The sequence below is a fragment of the Anser brachyrhynchus genome (assembly GCF_964034855.1).
Source record: "Anser brachyrhynchus genome assembly, chromosome: 17".
In the NCBI taxonomy this organism is placed as follows: Eukaryota; Metazoa; Chordata; class Aves; order Anseriformes; family Anatidae; genus Anser; species Anser brachyrhynchus.
This window is the reverse complement of record NC_137710.1, coordinates 5,460,572-5,480,267: the sequence shown is the minus strand read 5'-3', so window position 1 is coordinate 5,480,267 and position 19,696 is coordinate 5,460,572. Positions and strand designations below refer to the sequence as shown.

The window sequence follows — 19,696 nt, the reverse complement described above, 5'->3', positions numbered from 1 at the left end:
ATGTAAACCTGTGCTATTGGTATTAGAGTAGCACTAGTAGTTCTCAATACATAAAATTGCCACATGGAAATACAGAAAAGGCAAAACTAGATTTCTATTTGAAGGAATGTTTAAGTACTTATGAAAATAAAAATGCTGAATGGGCATAAAAAATGCCTATTCAAGTCAACATGTAGCTGACTACCTGAGCAGCTGTGAATTGCAACCTTGATGAGACAGGTGGCTAGATGCTCAGGTGGTGTAAATCAATATAGCTCCACTGAAGCCTCTGTAGCTGGTCAAATTTAAATCAGTTGAGTGCCAAATATGCTCTAATTAGAGACAAAGCCAAGCTATGTTCAAATTCAGTGATGAAAGCCTCTAGAATCGTGGTGAACTTCATGAATAGCTGAAGCTCCAAGTGATGTTACTGCTCAGATTTTGGCCATTTAATAATGGTGTTATAAGTGCTTAGTTTAACAATGATTTCCTGCTTCCTTTGAAAGTCTCTGTATCACTTATTGTTCCCAACGCAGCTATCTAGTATTGAGGTGCTCATAATGCTTTCTAAAATTTAATTTGGAGTTGCTATTTTCAAAGTGAAGGGCAGTAAAAGTGACATTTGTTTTGACTTAAGCATGTAAAAAATAGTTCAGGAGTTGGTAAAGTATATTTGAAGCGCTGAGATAAACTTGGAAAACTGAAAGCTTCCATGTTTGAATTTCAGTAGATTCCATAGTGTTTGCAGTTTATATTAAAAAACAAACAAACAAATGTTTATAAATATTTTCCATGCTAAGTCTAGGGTGTGCCAACAGAGTTGCATGGGATGGTAGAAGTTAGTGAGAGAAAGGTAGCATTACACATTTTCTACCAAAACTGTCGTGGGAACTGTTAAAGTTGCAGTTTTAAAATGGGTCACAGAGTGAACAGCAACTGGCGTTCGTGTAAGTGCGGACTGGGCATTCATGCGTGACTAAGTAAGTAAACAGATGAATTCACAGGCTACTTTCCAGACAGGTAAGGCTGTCCTATTAAATTATTTTTTAAACTGTGCTAACCCACTTTACTTTACTGTTACAGTCACTTCTACTTTATCATGTTAACTATAACTGTAGTTTCAGATGTTCCCAATGCTCCTGTTCAGACTTCTCTTTTGAATGAGGCATTCTGTTTGGTGTGCCACTGTAAGAGAAGTGATTCTTCTTTGTTTCCCCCTTCTTCTTAATGAAATGATTTATCAAGCATGAGTGAAAATCCGTTTCCTTCAACTCTTCTGGAAGTAACTGCAAGGATAATGGCCCTAATAATGGCACTACTGAACTGTAGAAACTGATCAAAATGTCTTCTTGAAATTTAATTGCCAACAAATCCATGAACCCTGTACACTTTGGTGGAGAAAGCCAATGGACTCAGCTTAGGCAAAAAGATTAAAAACACTGGGCACTAGATATTAAGAAGTTGGTCTTCATTTTTAAAATGTGCTCGAGTTGACTAAGTGGATTTATTTAATGTCAAACTATTCTGTAGATTAGATGATAATGCTACATTTTGCAAATTAACACTCTGAAATGTGAACAGAGTTTATAACTGTAATCGTATTTATTAATGGCCTACTTGCAAATCTTAATGAACTAGGTTAACATAAAAGTAACAGAGCCCTAGCTTTAAGGGAAGGAGCCAGAACTACTGGCAATAGGTCTGAAGTGATAACCAGCATTTTTGAGATGGCTTGCTGCAGAGACATTTACACGTGGCAGGATGGCAGCCTCAGTCAATGCATGTTGAAATGGGTGGAAGCTTTCTGTTAATGTTTTTGGGATTTTAATCAGAGGTCTGTGATGTGGTGGATTCACAGTAGAAGAATATAGTGAAAGTTCATGAAGTTCATAATGAGAAGAGCAACACACCATCAAAAGAGAGTTTTTAAATATATCCATTTAATGAATTTGCCTAAATAGCTTTATGAATGACGCTTTATTAGAACTGTGATAAGTATACTAGTTTGAATCCTTTTCTGTTTTAGCATTGTATTATTAGCTTCTTGAGATTATAGTTTCAGGTAGTTCAACTGTTTCTCAGGAAGCCTTTGTTTTACAAGAACAAAGCTTTCTTGACAGTCTTGTTCAGGACATAATTAGAACAATTAAGTCAATTTAGGTTAACCTCAGCAGCAAAGAAACCTACAGGCTTTCAGGAGTAGGATCAGCTTTGAACTAAGCTTAGATATATTTTTTTCTTATTCCTTTGAAGACACAAATAAAATAATCTCTCTCACATGGATGGATTTGCTAGTTAATTATCCACAGCATCTGCAGCACAGAATTCAGTCTTATGCCATTTAAGGCTTGGCAAGATACAGGTATGGCTCTGCAATCAGAAAATTGCATCTTTGCTAAAAACGCTTTGACATCTGAAATTACCAGGTACCAGATGCAGGCATGATTTAGTGAACTCATATGTAGGTACCTGCATTACAAAGTGACTGCACATTCAACACCAGTTTATCCATATCTGTGCTTACCATTGATACATGACTTTGAAAACCTTGAAATTCTTTTAATCCTTGCTAACAATTTTTTTTTTTTTTACTTTGCATTCTTGATGGTTTTACTCTGATGATGTACTGTACCTCATCAAGATTTTAGGGTAGTTCAGAAGTAAAATTTGAGATTGTCCATTGTAATGAAGGCTGTCACAATGTCTGGATCTGATTAAGATTAAAAAAAAAAAAAAGTTATTTGTAACCATGGTATTATTTGACTATATATGGACAGAGATTTTTTCACAATTATGTAGGAATTTACATCAACCCGAAGGGAGTTTATCTCTTCAGGCCATCAACATAACAGATGGTCCCAACACAGAAGTGCCCTCATGTGAGCTAATAGGAACACAGAGTGTACTAAATAATGTCCCATCTGTAGTTATCCTTATTACATGGTTCCAATGACCAATGCCCCTCTGTTAAAATGTGTGTCATTTCTAGTGTAAATGCTGTCAATGATTTTTGACCAGTCTCTAAGTACTTTTTTTTTTTTTTTTTGAAACTTGGCTTTGGGATTCTTAGATACCGTATTATGTTGGTGAACTGCCATTTGGTTTATTGCTGCTATTGCAGATACTCAACGTTGAAAGTGCAATAGGCCCCACTTTTAGAATTATCTCTGCAGTCCTCTTATTGAAGTAGAGGCTACTTGGAAAAGGATGATATTATTCACCATTTTGGGAAGTGTTACCGTTCCCTGAGGAAATGCAAACATCCCACACTCAGTTACTTTATTCAAGTGTAATTTAAAACCAGCTCTCAAGCATAATGGGATGTTACAGCCAATATTTATTTTTCTTTCATTAGATAAATAGTATTAAATTGCAATCCTTGAGAAAATTGTACAGACTGTATCACATCTGAATGTGTTCAAGCTTGAGACTCGCTCAGGCAAATTCTCATCATATTCAAATAACCATCATTATGCAAATTAGAACATCCTCATTGCCAAGCAAGTTTAAAATGGATGTTTGTTTTTATCATGATGAATTATCTTCCTCCTGGTAGCAGACAGCTACGTGCAGCTCTTCTGAGCCACACAGGTCCTGTTTATTCTTCAGGCTTCTTTTGCCAGTTGCAAGCTGATTTTTTTGCTAGATGGGTAGATGTTGATTGTTCTTCTCAAGTATCTTGCTTGAAAAAAAGCCCAGCCCAGCTTTTCTTGTCTCCAGAGTTTTTGGCTTGTTGGTGTTACCAAATTCACTCATAACTAACCTTTTTGTGAAATCAGGTAGTGGCAACCCAAGGCTATTGATTTCAAGAGGCAGGCCAGCATTTCATAGAAGTGTACGTGTATGTTGTGACTGAAGAGTAAACCCTTGATTTAGTTCTCAGCTTTAGCACTTATACTGGTCACTAGAGCAAAGGTAGGGACCATTCTATCCATCTTTGGCCTGCAGATCAGCTGTGAACTGCTTTGCAGCTGTTACGTGTTCAAACCTGATACAACCTCTGCAGCCTCAATCGTTACCCCTTCTTTTTTTCCGAGGGTCAAGAGAGGAATGCTCCAGCAGTGTTAAAACATGTAGACTTTGATACCCTAATGCCAGTGGATAGTTTCTTTTATGGAATAGCCAAATAATTTCAGGTTTAATGTGGCATGTCCAAAGCCATGCTGAAGATTCTGTACCTCTGGTAGTTCCTCAGTGTAACAGAACCTCTGCTATGGCCAGTGTTCATCTACACAGGTAGAACACAGCAAAGGGTATGATTTGACATCCATGGGAGCTCGCAGCACTCCCAGCCCATCCAAACATTTACACATTAATCCCTTATCTCAGGCTACTTTGAAGGTTCTGCTGATAAAAGCCTCACCAAATGCATTGGGGAGTATGTTCATGCCTTGAGTCCATTCTGGAGTGACAAATTGCAAGTGTTTGTTATTTAAAATACCATTCATTTGTTCTGCATTTATACTGCAGTCTGCACAATGGTATCCTAGTTATGGCTATGCCCTAAGCACTGCTGCAATTAAAATGATGTGTACACTGTTAACATATGGGTCACAAAGGAAAGGATTATAGTAACAGTAATTTTTTTTGGACTATTTTCTGCATTATATGCCTGGATCTCATGAAAAATGTTACTTGATCAATGGCCAGTCTACGTGGTAGAAATACACATCAAATTCTTGATTTGCAGAATGTCTCACAAAAGGCTTTTTTAGATTTTATTTTTGATGTTTCTTTTACGTGTTTCCCACACTAAGTGAAAACTGAGATTAAATTTGACTACTACAATTACTGCTGTGTCAGAGGTACTGTACAAAGTTTGCAAATTGAATTTTCTTTATATAAAATAAGGTTCTTCCATGAGAGCCATTTTATTCTATGAATGAGTGCTTCAAGGTAGGAATTAATTATAATTCAGAAAAGCATAAAAAAAGGCTGCAAAAGTCATCTTCCTTTTTTTTTTTCTCTTTGATGTGTATTCTGTGCAAAAGGCATCGTAGTTGTGTTAAGAGTTATAGTATTTAGCGAAACCTAGGATCTCTGTTGCCACATTAATTCTGCTTATTGGTTATACTTAAAAATAAATGGATTGTTATGGAGAAAACAAAGTCTCACAAAGATCTGTTACTTGCTTTATTAGCCTATTACCAGATTCCTCCCTGAACAGTGCAGAAATATGCTGATTTAGAGTACAGTTACAGATATAGCAAATGAAATGTACTGCCTCACTTATTTGTCAAAACAGAGGTGCAAACTGAAATATGAAACTAAAACTAATAACTGTTTTAGGGCATATATTTTATGCATATGATGATCCATTTGACTTATATATATGTGTGTGTGTATATATATATATATATATATACTGTTTCTGTGAAATCTTGTCAGAATCCCAACTTCTTCACACAATACATGATTCAATCTAAATTCACCAGTACCAGTCTAGCCCAACCAAGAGCACCTGTAAACCTATAAATCCATAGATTCTTCACTGATATGATGATGATGTTGACAGTCTATTCCATTTTAAATTATTTTTCTTTTTTTCCATAGTATTTAGGAGTCAAATGGTACACAGCATGAATCATTCTTTTTGTCCCAGCTTTACCAAGCCTCTTTTTTTTTTTTAATGCAGTGAAAAATAACAAAACAATCCCCTTCATATTGGGATTAACTGCAACCTTCCATACCCCTTCTGTTCTTTTCTCTCAGTTTTTCTATCAAGCATACTAGGGATTAAGAAATCAAAATAAATAGCTGGAAAAGGAGTGCTTAATTCTTTGCAGAAACAGAAGAGAATGTATAAGTGAGCTATAGGCCAAGAGTTCTTGTTATTATAGAAACATTGCTCTTGTTTATATTTACAGTTAATGTTATAGCTCCTTTAAATTAAAAATGTCACCAGACTACTTGAAAAGGAAATGTAATTTATAAATAGATGTTTTATGTACACTGTACTGTTTCCAGTTCAGTTAAGCAAAAAGATTTTTCATCCTGTACTCTTAACAGCTTATTCTGTGAAGTTATGTCTGCATGCAAGTATGTGCTATGGGCCAATATCTGCTTTTATTTATATCTTTGTAAAATGAACAAGATATCTTCTGTGACCAGATTCTATCCCTAATCATTTTTGTATGTAATCATGAAAAAACCACAGGTCCTAAGCCAGGTTGTTTATAAGCAGTTGTTAGTGCCTTTTATTTATTAAAAGGCTGATAATGTATGTTTTCTTCTATGTATGTTTTAATTTCTTTGGAACTGGTTCTTTCTGAAGAGTTGTTAGATGTCCCTCAGATTACAGAATGACTAAAAGGAGATTTGTTTTAGAGTAGACAGACATACGTGAAATCAAGAGATTTAAAATACTTTTCTAATTAAGGTGGGGAAATTTTGTCATTATAAGCTTTTAGTTTTTTAAAAACAGTTTTCTTTAGAACAAAACATTTGAGGATTATTGTAGATATGGAATGAAAGAGGGGGAAGTCTCAGGAGGGACTATTAAATTTTATTATTTTGGTCTTTTCCAATAGCATTGATTTGGATCTGCTCGCTTCTATCAACCATGGAGTGGATAATCAAATTTGTGGTTTTAGTCTTAACACACAGCTAAATCCCAGAGTGCTAAAATTTGTTTTGTTTTGGAAATATCAAGGGTCTGTCTAAGTTCTAGTATGCAGTATGCTGTCTGGTTTCACACTGATTCAATTAGGAAATAGATGACAAGCTTTTAAAACACTCAAGGGGTCACTTGGGTAGAGTTAATGCAGAAACAAAAGGTGCAATAAGACAATGCTCTTTTATGAATCACTAATGTTTGAAGGGAGGGCTCCTATTAGAAGCAGATGAAGGGAAAGAAAAACATCCATCAGATCTGCCCCAACCATTTATTGACACGCCATCTTAGTTTACATGAAAAAGCGGCCACAAGTGTTCACTGGGCTGAAAAGATTTCAAGTTCATAATTCATTGTTCTGGGCTTGGAAAAATAATTTAATGTCAAGAAAGTGTTATGTGTCTGAAGTTCTTTTTTAAATCCCAGTTGGATCTCAAATGAGTAGACAAAGTAGTTCAGAGCAGTCATGTTCAGCAGTTATGGTAAAACTCCTGGTTATATTCAATGATTTTTTTTATTTAAAAAATGTAGAATACCCTGTCCTGAAAGTAAAGGAAAATATATATACACACCATGATATTTGTATAAGGCAATAATAAATTTTAGAAGGGAAAAAGGAACATATTGGAGAAAAAAAATTGTATTTTTTTCATTGCTTTATTTTTAATTGAAGGAACATAGTATTCCATTGCAGGAACCCTGTGATTTTTTTTTTAATCTATTGGCAATTATAAAATTTGGGATCATTTACTAAATCGAAATAAAAACTACATTGAAATACATAATAGAGTACTTCTTCCACAATTGATTTTACAAGTTTCTTGACAGCATTAAGGGAAAGGAATAGCTATTCTGGAAAATGAGGCTGTACCATTAAAATGAAATAAATGAGCTATGGCCTTTTTTCATTATAGAGTTGAACTCAACTTTGAAAATTCTGTAAATTTTGGCCTAGCTGCAGTAGACTTTGTGTATTTCACCATATGGCTCTTTACACAGAGAAAATTGAGCTCTAAGAAAGAACTTTAAAAAAAATCATTAAAAATAGAACCTGTGGAATTCACTAGAATTGTTGAGATGCTAGTTAGACACCTGATGAAGTTTAATTAGGCTAAGAACACGTCTTTGCCTAGGCTGGCCTGTGTCGTGCTGCGCTACACTATGCAGCGAGGCCAGGCTGTGGCCAGAATCAGAGCCACATCAGTACAGGCTCGCACAGTAGCGAACATGGGCTGCTCTTTGGCACTGCCACGAGATCAATGCAGGTTTTATTGTACCAGCCTTAGCTTGGCGGATGGCAGCCTGGCCTGCCCTCTCAGCTGCATTTGGCTTCACCTGGACATGGCCTCTGGCAACTCACATGCTGAAAATCATATGGGTAGAGTCTTATCTCACACTACTGCACACTATCTCACACTAAAACACATTACTTTCTTATATAGTCTGGGATTAAAATGGTTTTTCCTCTTGTTAATATGAAGGCTCTGTTAAAATTCCTGTTAATTCTGTTAAAATCCCTGTAATGCATGCGTTGTTTATCTAACATATCAGGCAAAATAATTTGAATTATTTAGTAATGACACATTTAATTGAATTGCTTAGTTGTTTAAAGTGCATAACAGACATCCTTTATGTCCTTCTTAAATGTCAAATGTGTGTTAATTATTTATGCTGTGTATTTCATTCTTTTGGTGGGCTAACAACCCAATTTGCTGAGGAGTGCAACAGTTTTTATTTTGTGCCATTGAATACAACGATTTTAGAAAGAAAATGTGACATTGTTTGAGTGATATAAATAGTCCATTTTCCTGATCAGACCATTTACAAAATTAAGCTTAATGCTTTAACATTTGGTTAGCCCAGAAGTGGTCAGGCAGTTGGAGTAGGTGATCTTTTTAGGCCTCTTTCAGCTATTCCGTGTTGTGGTTTAATATTTAATCCAGTGACGTTTATAACAGACTTCATGAACAGGACCAATATTTGTTTTAAGTTTTGTAATTTTCAGTTATGCACAACACCTCTTAGTGTCCTAGCATGCAGGAGTTCTTACAATACCGTGCCACATTCTTAAGTTAAAATGTTGTATTAAGCTTTTGTAGAGAGAACAGAATAAATAAATGAATGTGAGATCAGCTGCTCTTATATAAATAGAATAAAAATTGCAAAAAGGATGTAGTTTACCTTGTGAGCTCCATTTTATAATGACAACTGTTTTATTGCACCTTTTACTGACCATGTGTTCAATCAATATAAAACCCTAATAACGTAACAAGATCTCGCAACATTTTCTGACAAGTACTTGTAAATTTTTCTGGATTACTTCTTGCTAAACAAAGATTAAATGTGGCTAGTAAAACCTGGCAATAATGTTCCAGGAAAAGAGCTTTATTTCTGCACATGAAATAGGTATTGGGAAAGGATTGTTAAACTCTATAGTCTAACAAGAAAAAAAGGTAGTGGCAGAATAGCTATTACTTTATATAAATAGTCCAGTAAACAAAACCGTACTTTTCTTGGTCTACATGACTATGGTATTCTTATTAGGATAGAAACCAGAGAAAAATTTTATTATTCCTATATAGCATCATTGCAGATAAAAAATAATGAATTGTATCAATTGCATGTCCTAATTTATATTGTTTGATTAAATCACCCTAAAAAGCATTGTAGAGACTCTTACTATATAAAGGTGGCACTAGCCTGATTGATGTTTGCTTAAGCTTCTGAGTAGAAAACAACTTGAAATGATGCTGGAAAGAATCTGTTTATTTTTGAATTGCAGATTACAAAAAATCAGTACCACAGTGTTTTCACTCCCACTGCTGATCAGCTATGCACATAAAAAGCCTTTCTGACCTACATGTAACCACCTATATGAGCTGATGTTCAGTACAGAAGTAGAGTTTGAATTCTTGACCTTAGACAAGACACAGAAGGTTGGAATGCTACAGAATAACTACTTAAGGATTAAACAAATGCTAAGAGCATATCCAAAGCTTGCACTTCTCTCAGGAAAGAAAGTTAAGCTGATATCAATAATCAGGAAGCTCAGCTGCATGATAAAGATTATGATTGTCTCACAAGTTTGAAGTCAGCAGTTAATCTTGTGGTTTAAACATAAGCCTACGGGATAGGAAAAACAGATTTCCTGGGTTTCCAGACAAGTCTTGTGGATCAGATCCAATAAAAAGCCTAATTTTGCCTAGGTTTGAGGAGACTGACACCCACATCTCCAGCTATAGGCTTTCATTTCTTTTAATGCTAAGTCACAATACAACAAAGGATGGAAAATGCATGAGCCTGGAAAGAGAGTGGAGAGTCCAGGTGCTGCTTATCTAGTTACTGTTCAGTGTTGAATACAAAATTAACCTGAGAAAACAACTCCTTATGCCCTCCCAGCTGACTGCCTTAACCACTAGGCTCAAGAGTCACTACAGTGCCATACTCCTGATGGAAAAATGCAATTTTTAATTGTCACTGAAAATTTTTCCAGACTTATGCAGGGTAGAATCAGATTTTTGCTGCATGTTGCTAGTCACCTAATTCAGCATTCAGTCTAGATTTATGTGATTTTCAAATAAAGATTACATTTAATCTAATCTTGAGATAGACCTTGCTTTGTTTTGGAGATCTATGAAAACAAACTCTTTGAAAATATTTATATGTAACTGTTCTTACAAGCCTAAAATGACCAACTAACACCATTTTTTTTTTTTTGGCAACTCTCCTGACCGAATGAAATCATTTGATGCTAATCCAAAGATTTAAGAGACTACATTTTTCTCATTTTGTAACTCACAAACCAAGCCTTTGAAGTTAATCATGTTTTAATGGCATAAGCGGGTCTGAGTTAGATGAGAATCATGTTAAGCGCTTAAACTCAAGTAATGAAAGAATTCTTATTTAAAAAACAAAGTTAACTAATTTCTCTGTAAAACTAATGGAGTAATAACTTTAGAAGATAAAACACTTTGGAAAAATAAAAGTTGATCTATACTCCTTAAGCTTCATTTATAGTCTGCTTAGTAGCTATAGAATAAGTTTAATATTAGTAAGTTAATATTTAGGTCTAAATAGAAAACCCACATAGTTTTGTGAACATCAGAACTAATGAAGCCAGTTTTTACGAAGACTTTGTTACAGTAGTTGATTGGTCCCTAAAAAGCTGGAAGGTATAATTGGAGATTTTCCTGTGATTCAGACATTCATAATGACTTTCTTGTCTGCAGATACCGCAGTGTCTAATGAGGAACGCACTCAAAGTGCACCTTTTGCCTAACTAAACACTTCTCAGCAGTTTTCAGTGTCTGGCCACCTTCATCATGGACTTCAAAGAATTTAATTATTACTGACTGTGCTGGTTGAAATTAGGCAAAGTGTCAGAGGCTGACTGGAAGGAGACAGACAGATATGCCCATGCCCAGAGTCTTTGTTTAATCCTGTGCGCTTAGAAACCAAACAAGGCTATAGTCTGGATTAGCATTTATATAATCATCATTGTCTCAGTAATGTTCTTCCTTTTTTTTTTCTTTTTTTTTTTGGTGAGTGTGACAAGGTGCATCTAAAATGGAATGGGTTTCCATGAAAGCAGTTTTGTGTATCTCTACACTGATATCACTCAGTCTCACGTTAGTGGAGCTTTCATGATGGCTTTGAATACTTCTTCCATGGTTTTACTGGAAGCATATCGTGAAACTGATTATACCCTTACTCCTCTCTTGAAGGTCACCTCTTATTGTGGTCTAGTGTAGCTCACTAGCCACAGTCCAGAAAAGGGAAATTGTAAGTGTAACCTCAAAATAAGCACAGAAAACCCTTTCCCTAGGATTTCAGCTTTACTTTTGAGTGTGTTTTGGAAACAAACATACACTAGCAGTCACAGTAATCATGTCCTTCCAACCCCCAAGCGACGACACTGGGCTCACTTGGCAAAGTTCTGTTTGTTGTCTAACCCCACTGTACCTATTTACTTCACAGATTAACCAGTCTCATCTGCATCTGGTTAACTACAGTTGATGAACTATGAGCAGCTGTAACTAATTAGGGCTTTGACTAACTCAGTCATGACTTTGGGAAGGTCAGCAGCTCAGAGCTGTTGCTAGGTGAGGGCTGGAAACCTTTAAAGTCTTGGGGAGAGCAGGCAGTTAGAAATGATTCTTTGCTGACAGCAAGATTCTTCACAGGCAGATAGACATCCTGCTAGAGGCCTAATTATGTAAAAGAGGGCTCATTAACTTCTTCCTGCTTCTTCTAAAGATTGGACTAGAGGAGAATTACTTCCCCTCTGCTTTAGAAAGCTCCTGGTCTTTTCTTCTAGCTGGAAAACAAGCTTCAGCTAGGTGAAGAAATTAAAAAACGGTTATGTATGGTTGAGACTTTGATGCAGGTGTAGTAGGCTGTTGTGCTTGTAATAAAATGCTTGTCATGCGCTTACGATAAAATATCAGAGATGTCGTGGCAATTTGCACAATGCATCAGCACCGTATCTCTACTGGCTTTTAAATAAAAACATTGTGGGTGTGTATGTGTGTGGGGGTATTGCTCAATTAGAGCTACAGAGGACTAATGGTACCTCAGTACCTCTAACCATCAGGTCTCTCAACTGCACCACTGATTTTAATACACGGTAGTGATCAAAGTGAAACAATGTTGAGCATCCGTCACTGGTCCTCAAAGACTGTTCCAGAGAGAGGTCATGAATGTGCTACAGTTAGTAATGCTATTTTTACTGTGACATGAAGGAGCTGAGTGTTCTTGTTGATCTTCCTAACAGAGAAAAGAAATATCATTCTTTGTCTTCTATGTATCTTCGTGGAGTTTTACTTGAGCTGTCACATCATTGACTTCTATTTAACTTTGAAATTTGTACTTCAAGTCTGAAGAGAAAATAGATTACCTGAAATTTATCTGTTTTTCAAACTTGTACAAATGTTTCATGTATTCCTCTGCCTTGTTTTCCTTATGCATTTGCACTATTGTGATTATAACGTCATTTACTCATAAGCATTCCTAAATTCCTGCTTGACTATTGGGCTACTGGTGAGGGCTGATGTTTTTAAAAACTAGGCATACAATAACTCTAATATCTCTCTTTCAAGTATTAAGAGCTAGGCTCTGTCATGGTATATTTACTCTTATAGTACCTTTTCCTCAATGTTCATCCCTTCACAATTAATCTGCTTACAGGCATCATACTGCCATTCACACTGGTCAGAGAAACATAAATGGAACAGCATTTGGTTCTGCTGATATACAAATCTCTCAAGAGCTTTGGTCAGTTTAACTGGAGTCTTGTTTTGGAGAAGAATACTAGGAAAGATAGTTAAATCCACAGCATTGAAATGTTTTTGTCTTTCAATTTATGATGTCTTCATTTTTTTTTTATAGATCGCTTTGGTATTTGTTATAAACGTTGATACAGAAAGAAAAGAATTTTATGTAGTGAATCAAATTTAAAATCCTTTCTGAAATTGAACTGTCTTCTGCACAGCTCTGGTGCACATATAAAGCTAATTAGAGAAATGAAAATGTGGCACAGTACTTTTTAAAAATTATTTTTTATTTTTAGAAACACCTGATGATTAGATATAACTAAGAAAATCCGTGTTTCGTTTGAAACTGTACTATGCTGTTTTGTAATCTAGCTGTGTTACTTCATTTCCCATTCTGTTTAAAATTTCCATCTTCTTAAGATGTAAAAATAAGAATATTGTTATATTTGTAAGCCATTCTGAGATGGAAAATGCTATAAATTGAATGCAAAGCATTATTACTGAATGTAAATCACAGTAATGATCATGACTCAGGGCATTTCCTGGGAGCATTAACTCTATAGAAGATGTTTGCTTCTGTTCATTAACCTCAGGAAAAACTAGCTGTTAATGGCCTTAGCCACTAAGGTGCTCTCTAAGCTGTGTTTGTCCTCAATAGACTGTGAGCAGGTAGCTGCAAACTTTGCTGTGTTTTATTTTTATACTCATATTACAGCATTTAGGCATTTGCATGGACTCAATATCCTCACCTGTTAGACTGAAATGAGTTTTCAGAGAAAGAAATATAGATTCTTTTAAAACTAGGTGTTTTTGAACCCTAAGGGAGCAGTAGGATACAGCTGAGGCCCTAGAAACCTTTGCAGAGGAGTTTTGTCTGAAGAACGATTTCACAGCAGCGAGAGCAGCAGCACAGACAAGGCTGTCATGCGCAGGGCCTGATCCTGGGCTTATCAGGAAGCAAAAATGAATTAAACTTCAAGCAATTTCCATCAGCAATGACTGACTTAGGTGGAACAAAGGTGACTTGAAAGGTGTCAGTACTCAGTTCAGTGCTCCCAAAGATACACAGAACTTAAAATGGTGTTCAGAATAATGCCACTTCACAGGAAGTTTTGGTCTGCATTTAATTACCATGTTGACCTTGATTTTAGGCATCCCTTACTGGCTTCACACTGGTTGAAACAGGATAGGTTATGGATAGACCAGCATTTTGAAGAGCTGCCGCATTATATTGCAAACTAACAAGCTTGCTCAAGGTTTGGTGGCTAAAGTACTTGGATTTCTTTCAGGGTTATGAGAAAATAAGCATAATCTGTCATTTTTTGGTAGCAAACGCTACAGAAAATGCTGCAGTTTTCAAGCCTCTGTCTGTGTAAGTGCATGAATAACACCCTGAGTGACAGCCCAAATCATGGAAATACAAGCTACATGGAGGAAAGGAATTTGTAGATGCAAACATACATTCGAATTAACATTGTTCAGCTCAATGGGAAAAAAAAGTCAGTGCTCTTCTGTAGTGTTTTCTTCCAAATGCATTTCAGCTGGATGGCAGTTGTGGGAGGGCCTTTAAATATAGAACAACAAGCTGCTTACAATAAGATATCTGGTGACTGATGTTTGATTGATTACTTGGAAACAATTTGTTAATATATATAAAAGTTTTTCTTTGGGAAAGGCATTTGCCTATCTGATTTTGTCATGGGGAATAATAAAACCACACTACTTTGGAGGATAGAGAGTCAAGCTGACTCATCAATACTCTTCTGTGTTGTTTTGTTTTCTTCCTTTAAGTTGGCATGACATTAATCTATGCTATCTGGTTCCTTGAGAAAATTGCAGTTTGACTACTTCATCTGCCCATTCTCTATCAGCAAGGCTTCATGGCAGGACCATTTCTCCTATGATACATTGGAGTGCAGTATCAATTCAGTTCAATGGATTTAAAAATTTACACTTCATTTTCCCAGTAGAAACTGAAAGGGAAAACCAAACATTCACTTCCTCCATATGGGCTTTTGTAGGCTGTTGGAGTTGTTTTGCAGCTTTTATTCACAAAACAAATGTAACAGGCAGCAAACTGGTGCCACTCTGGAGGGTTGGGGACCGCTCATTAGATCAGTGTCTCCAGACTGAATGTCAACAACTCCCTTCAGGTGGAATTTTAAACATCAGAAGGTAGTCCTGGTAAACCCTATTTAGGATCAAGCCGTTATTGTTGTTGTTATTATTATTATTAAATCTCCTAAACCATCTTATTATCTAATTCTCTCCCTTTACTTTTCTTTTGGTTTTGTTGCTCTAAATTCATTACCAGTGAATCCCTTGGCTTTCCAATTTAGCATGCAATTTTAAATCTTGTTAATAGAACCTTACTTTCAAAGGTGTTTTTCTTTTTTTTTTTTTTTCTGTACATTCATGGAGCTAGTGTAATTTTCCCCTCCCCAATTTCCTTCTTCAGCAGCTTAATCTGCAAGGACAGCCAATGTTTATAGTGAGAAGGTTAAAATACTCTAGATATCTTCAGTTGCTTCCTCTTATTTACTGACTCTGCAGATTCAATATGAAATCTACTATAATGTGGAAGCTGTTTCCAATATACTGTAAGGGCTTCCTACCATATGGTCTCCCATCTGTGATAAGAATGAGGGTTTGGAGGAGAAAAAAGGCAAAAATTTGAGTGTGAGTTGAACTGTGTGCAATATTTGCCTTCTTTAAGGAAGGCTTGAAAAGTAAATATGTATATTATAAGCATCATGAATCCTTCTACTTCCTGTTTATTCCACATGGCTGATTAAGAATTTACTGCACAAAAATAATGGTTATGAGGCCTGAAAAATTACTGAAAATGAGAACATCTCAAGAACTAAAATAAAATGATGATAAATAAATCAGAAAACTAGATTTAGTTTTTAAAGCTACACTTCTAGAGTAGGTTTGAATTTGGCTCTATATACCTCCTCATTTTGCTACACTTATTTTAATCTTCTATGCATAAATAGATTATACAGAACCAATAAATATGCTGTAGTAGCATTACAACATGGCTATAATACTAAAAACTCTAATAAACACTTCAATGTCAGGTTAGCTATAAGCAGCTAACAAAACCCATCAGATATAACAATTGTTTATCCTTCATTAGAAATTTATTAAAGACTTAGACTTTATGGATCAACCCTTAATATAGTGTAATTTAAGATACATAGAATTCTGTACACAGATAAAAATATTTCAAACATTATTATTCAATTGACAGTAATTTGAGGAACAAAATGTTTTTAATATTTAATAGAGCTCCAGGAAGGGAAATAGACATTTTCTGTATACTTCAAAATAATGTGTGCTCTGTTAATTTAAGAAATTCTATTTTTTTAAACCATATTGAGCAGTGGGGTGTATCAGTGCTCCAACTTTACAAACTGGAAGTACTGCTTTTTATTTTAATGCTTTTGTTTTACTGTTTCTTTATCTTCACACTTTTTTCTGTTATGTATTTCAGTAGATTCCAATTCCTAATAAATTTTAGAAAAGAAAATATGCTGTGCTTCCCATAAGGAGTCTCAGGTTCAAGCTTCACAGAAAAAAAAAAAAAATAGCACTAGGGGTCACTAGCACTCCATCATTAGCAAGCATCTAGTAGAAAACATAGTTGATTTTGGTCTTAGTAGCAAGCCTATTTTGCTATGAAGTTCAGTAATATTTGTCTCCCAAACAGGCAAGCGTTTTAAGGTCTAATGTATACATATAAGTAGACACCATATGTGTTTACAAAGATGTGTTTATGAAAGATTGCAAACTGTTGCTGTTTTTCTTCATGTATTTCAATTTCTTGCTTCTGCCAAATTCGTAGGTTGTTCTGTGTTTCTTTGTGTATTTCATTCTAAGATGCAGTCAGCCTAGAAGTAATTATGCCCATGTTTCACTTGGTCTTGAGAAACTGCACACCTTTTAAACACAGCTCCCAGTACGTGGCACTAGCAAATGCTGTGCCTGTGCATCTGGATTCTAGGAGGTGGGTGCAAAACGTGAATTTTTCTCAAAAAAAAAAAAAATTCTGATCACTGATTATCTAGCCCCTAGTCACAGTGATGTGTAAAAAAACTATAATTAGTGTATTTCATGACCATTATACTAAAAAATCATCATATGATTAAGCATAAAGCTGTATTTTCTAGTCCTTTTAACAAAAATTGCTGTATTTTCAATATTTGTTTCCATTAAAAGTGAACGTCTAAATGATGAATTAAAAAAAAAAACAAACTCTGTAGGTCATCAAAATCACAATCAATAATAGCTTATTAATTAAAAGTGGAAAACGGGATGGAATTCAGCAGGGAAGACAGAAAATACTTTTTTTTCTATATACCACGTGCTGAGGCATTCTCATTAAAAGTTTCTAATTCAGTCTATATAAAGATAAGGATATTTTTAAAACAGCAAGGATTCTATTTCTGGTTCATACTGAAAGCATTGTAGGCTTTTAAGGGATGATGGGTTGGGTCCTATTCCTTGTCAAAACAACACTAGCATATAGTAAAGGTTGGTATTTCAGCCATAATAGCAGAAGGGATGTGGCAGATGTCTGTAAAGTCAAAAATGTCATGAAAAGAGAGGACTGGGATTGATCGATTGCTGCTTTTCCTGCAGAAAGTTTTGGATGCAGAGTGGGCAGCGAGGGCTGTGGGGGATGGCCCTGCCTGTAGAGTGCAGTTAGGCTATGGAATTGCTTCTCTTGTGGACCAAGATGTTGGTGCGAAAGTTAGCGAGGGTTCAAGGGGAGACGTAAAAAAAAAAAAGTTGCTGAGGGCTTCAAAGTACACAGTGGCTACCTGTGCCTTAGGTGTTGGAAGCTGAGGGAGCATTCAAGGGAATTATTATCTATTTCAGTCTTGTTCTTGCATTCTTGACTGTACATCTGCTTTAGACCACTGTGGCTGTCCCATTCCTCTGTTCATTTCATATCAACAAAGGTATGCCAAAACTAAGGAAATTTGTCAGCAGGCAAATCACCTCCAGAGTAATTTTAAATGGGTTTTGCCATCTCAGAAGCTTGTAAGACATCACGTTTACTTGCCTTTAGTTATGTCTCAGAATAGTTACGGCAACATCCTCAGTTCTGTTACTTCATGCTGTCTGCTGCTAAAAACAGCTGTCAGTTTGAAAGTTACGCCGCTGAGAATATTACTGGGTTTCACATTGGGCACTGTCACATGTTTACACTTGCGTGTTCTCCAGCCACTGAGATTACTTCACCCATTGCAACTCAGGAAGCACCAGTTACACCAGTACATAGCGTTTCACTGCTCTGGAGGCTTCAGTTCAACCCAGCCAGGAAGCTGGAGTTTTGTTTGTGCCTACTAATTTTCTCATGATATATATATTTCTTCCTTTAGTGATTTTCTTTTTCCTGATGTGCACACTTACTGGATAGCTTATTTATTGAGCTCTTACTCAAGTTGGCCTCTGCATCTTACAAGATTTGGTCCATATAAATCAGTGCACTTTATTGTACTGCGAGTACAGTAACTTGCAGCCAAAGCAGCTTTTAAAATCCTACCATCAGATGAAGCAGGTTAATATATTAGTTCATTAATTCAAATAAAAAAGCCCTCTTAGATACACTTTTCGTCTATTAGGGAGCTGCTGATTCGGCTGATAACAGCCTAGCTGTGTTGTGATAAGGTTCTTTGTCACTTTTGGAACTCATTTGGAACTAAGCTATTTCTGAGTTTTCATTGGAAACAAGTAAGGGAGAGAGAAAACTGACTGACATCATCTCCTTTTTCCAGCTATTGTGAACTGACAGCAAGCCCAGCAACATAAAGTAGCCTGATAGGAATACTGTTCACCACCGAGGTTAGCGTTTGATCATTAAAGAGATAGGCACTCCAAGGGGTATTACCGTTGACAGTGGAACTACAAGCTGTCAGATAGATTTTTATTTCAGCCTGGTGAAGATTTTGAACTGAATCTGCTTTTCTCATACAACAAAAGCATTGTAAGCAAACCAAGTGATTTTATTTTTTTATTATTATTATTTATTTCTGTGGTATGAGTGTACAGATGAGAATTAGTTTCAAACAAATTGAAGATTTAATGCTTCATCCTGCTGTCACTGAAACAAAAATCTAAGCTCTGGTTAATGTCAAAAGGGAGAAAGATCCAGACATTAATATGAAATTGAAGAGTGTGACTCAGTTTGGTCTTTGTGGTGTCTTCCATTATCTCCATCTGATTTTCATATTATTCATGTGGGAGCATCACAAACAGGCTTCAGCTGCTGCCCGTGACTCAGCTGGCTGCCACATAGTGTGCGCTTGCAACAAAGAAGTCCCTTCCTGAAAGACTCTGCCTAACCCAAACAGAGGGAAGAGACCACAGATAGATGTGATGAAGAAATGAGTGATAGAAAAATAAAACAGCAACTTCCATAAGTGGAGCAACTTGTGTTTTGCTTTATGAGCAGCAGTCACAGTACACCTGCTGCTTCATGCCTATTAAATGTTTTGAAGACAACACATTAAATTGTATAAAATTGCCAGGAGGTCAAACTGATCATGCTGATTCCTTTTCATCTTCTGAATCTGATTCTAATTGCTCTTTATTTTGGATGTTGTGCAGTAACAAGCCCAGATAATCCATTTCAAGGCCCTCTGTGCAATCTTCAAGCAATGTGTGAGTGTGTGTGGGGGGGAAGAGCGGATAAAAATCTGTCTGTAAAAATCAATGGTAAAGTATGTGCTGACTTCAGCAGTGCCAGGATTTTTCTCTTGATTTAATGGAAAGTGAAAAATATTTTTGGAGAAAAATGTGTAACCGCTCAATTTAGGAG

At 36.0% G+C, this 19,696-nt stretch overlaps 1 protein-coding gene across 7 annotated transcripts in view; it reads left to right on the top strand.

Moving 5' to 3' along the window:
- Positions 1-19,696, top strand: part of TMEM132D (transmembrane protein 132D) — a 288,698-nt gene that overhangs the window by 16,590 nt on the left and 252,412 nt on the right. The window contains exon 1 of one of the 7 annotated variants that reach the window (XM_080559649.1): positions 380-530. The exons of 3 other annotated variants lie outside the window; for them this stretch is intronic. Coding sequence is in view for 2 of the 4 variants with exons in the window: in XM_080559651.1 (XP_080415777.1) it covers positions 972-999 (28 nt within the window). In the remaining 2 variants the exon portion in view is untranslated. Of the gene's footprint in view, positions 1-379; positions 531-560; positions 1,000-19,696 lie in introns of those variants that run through there. 3 more of the 7 variants (XM_080559653.1, XM_080559651.1, XM_080559646.1) reach the window with 3 other exon arrangements.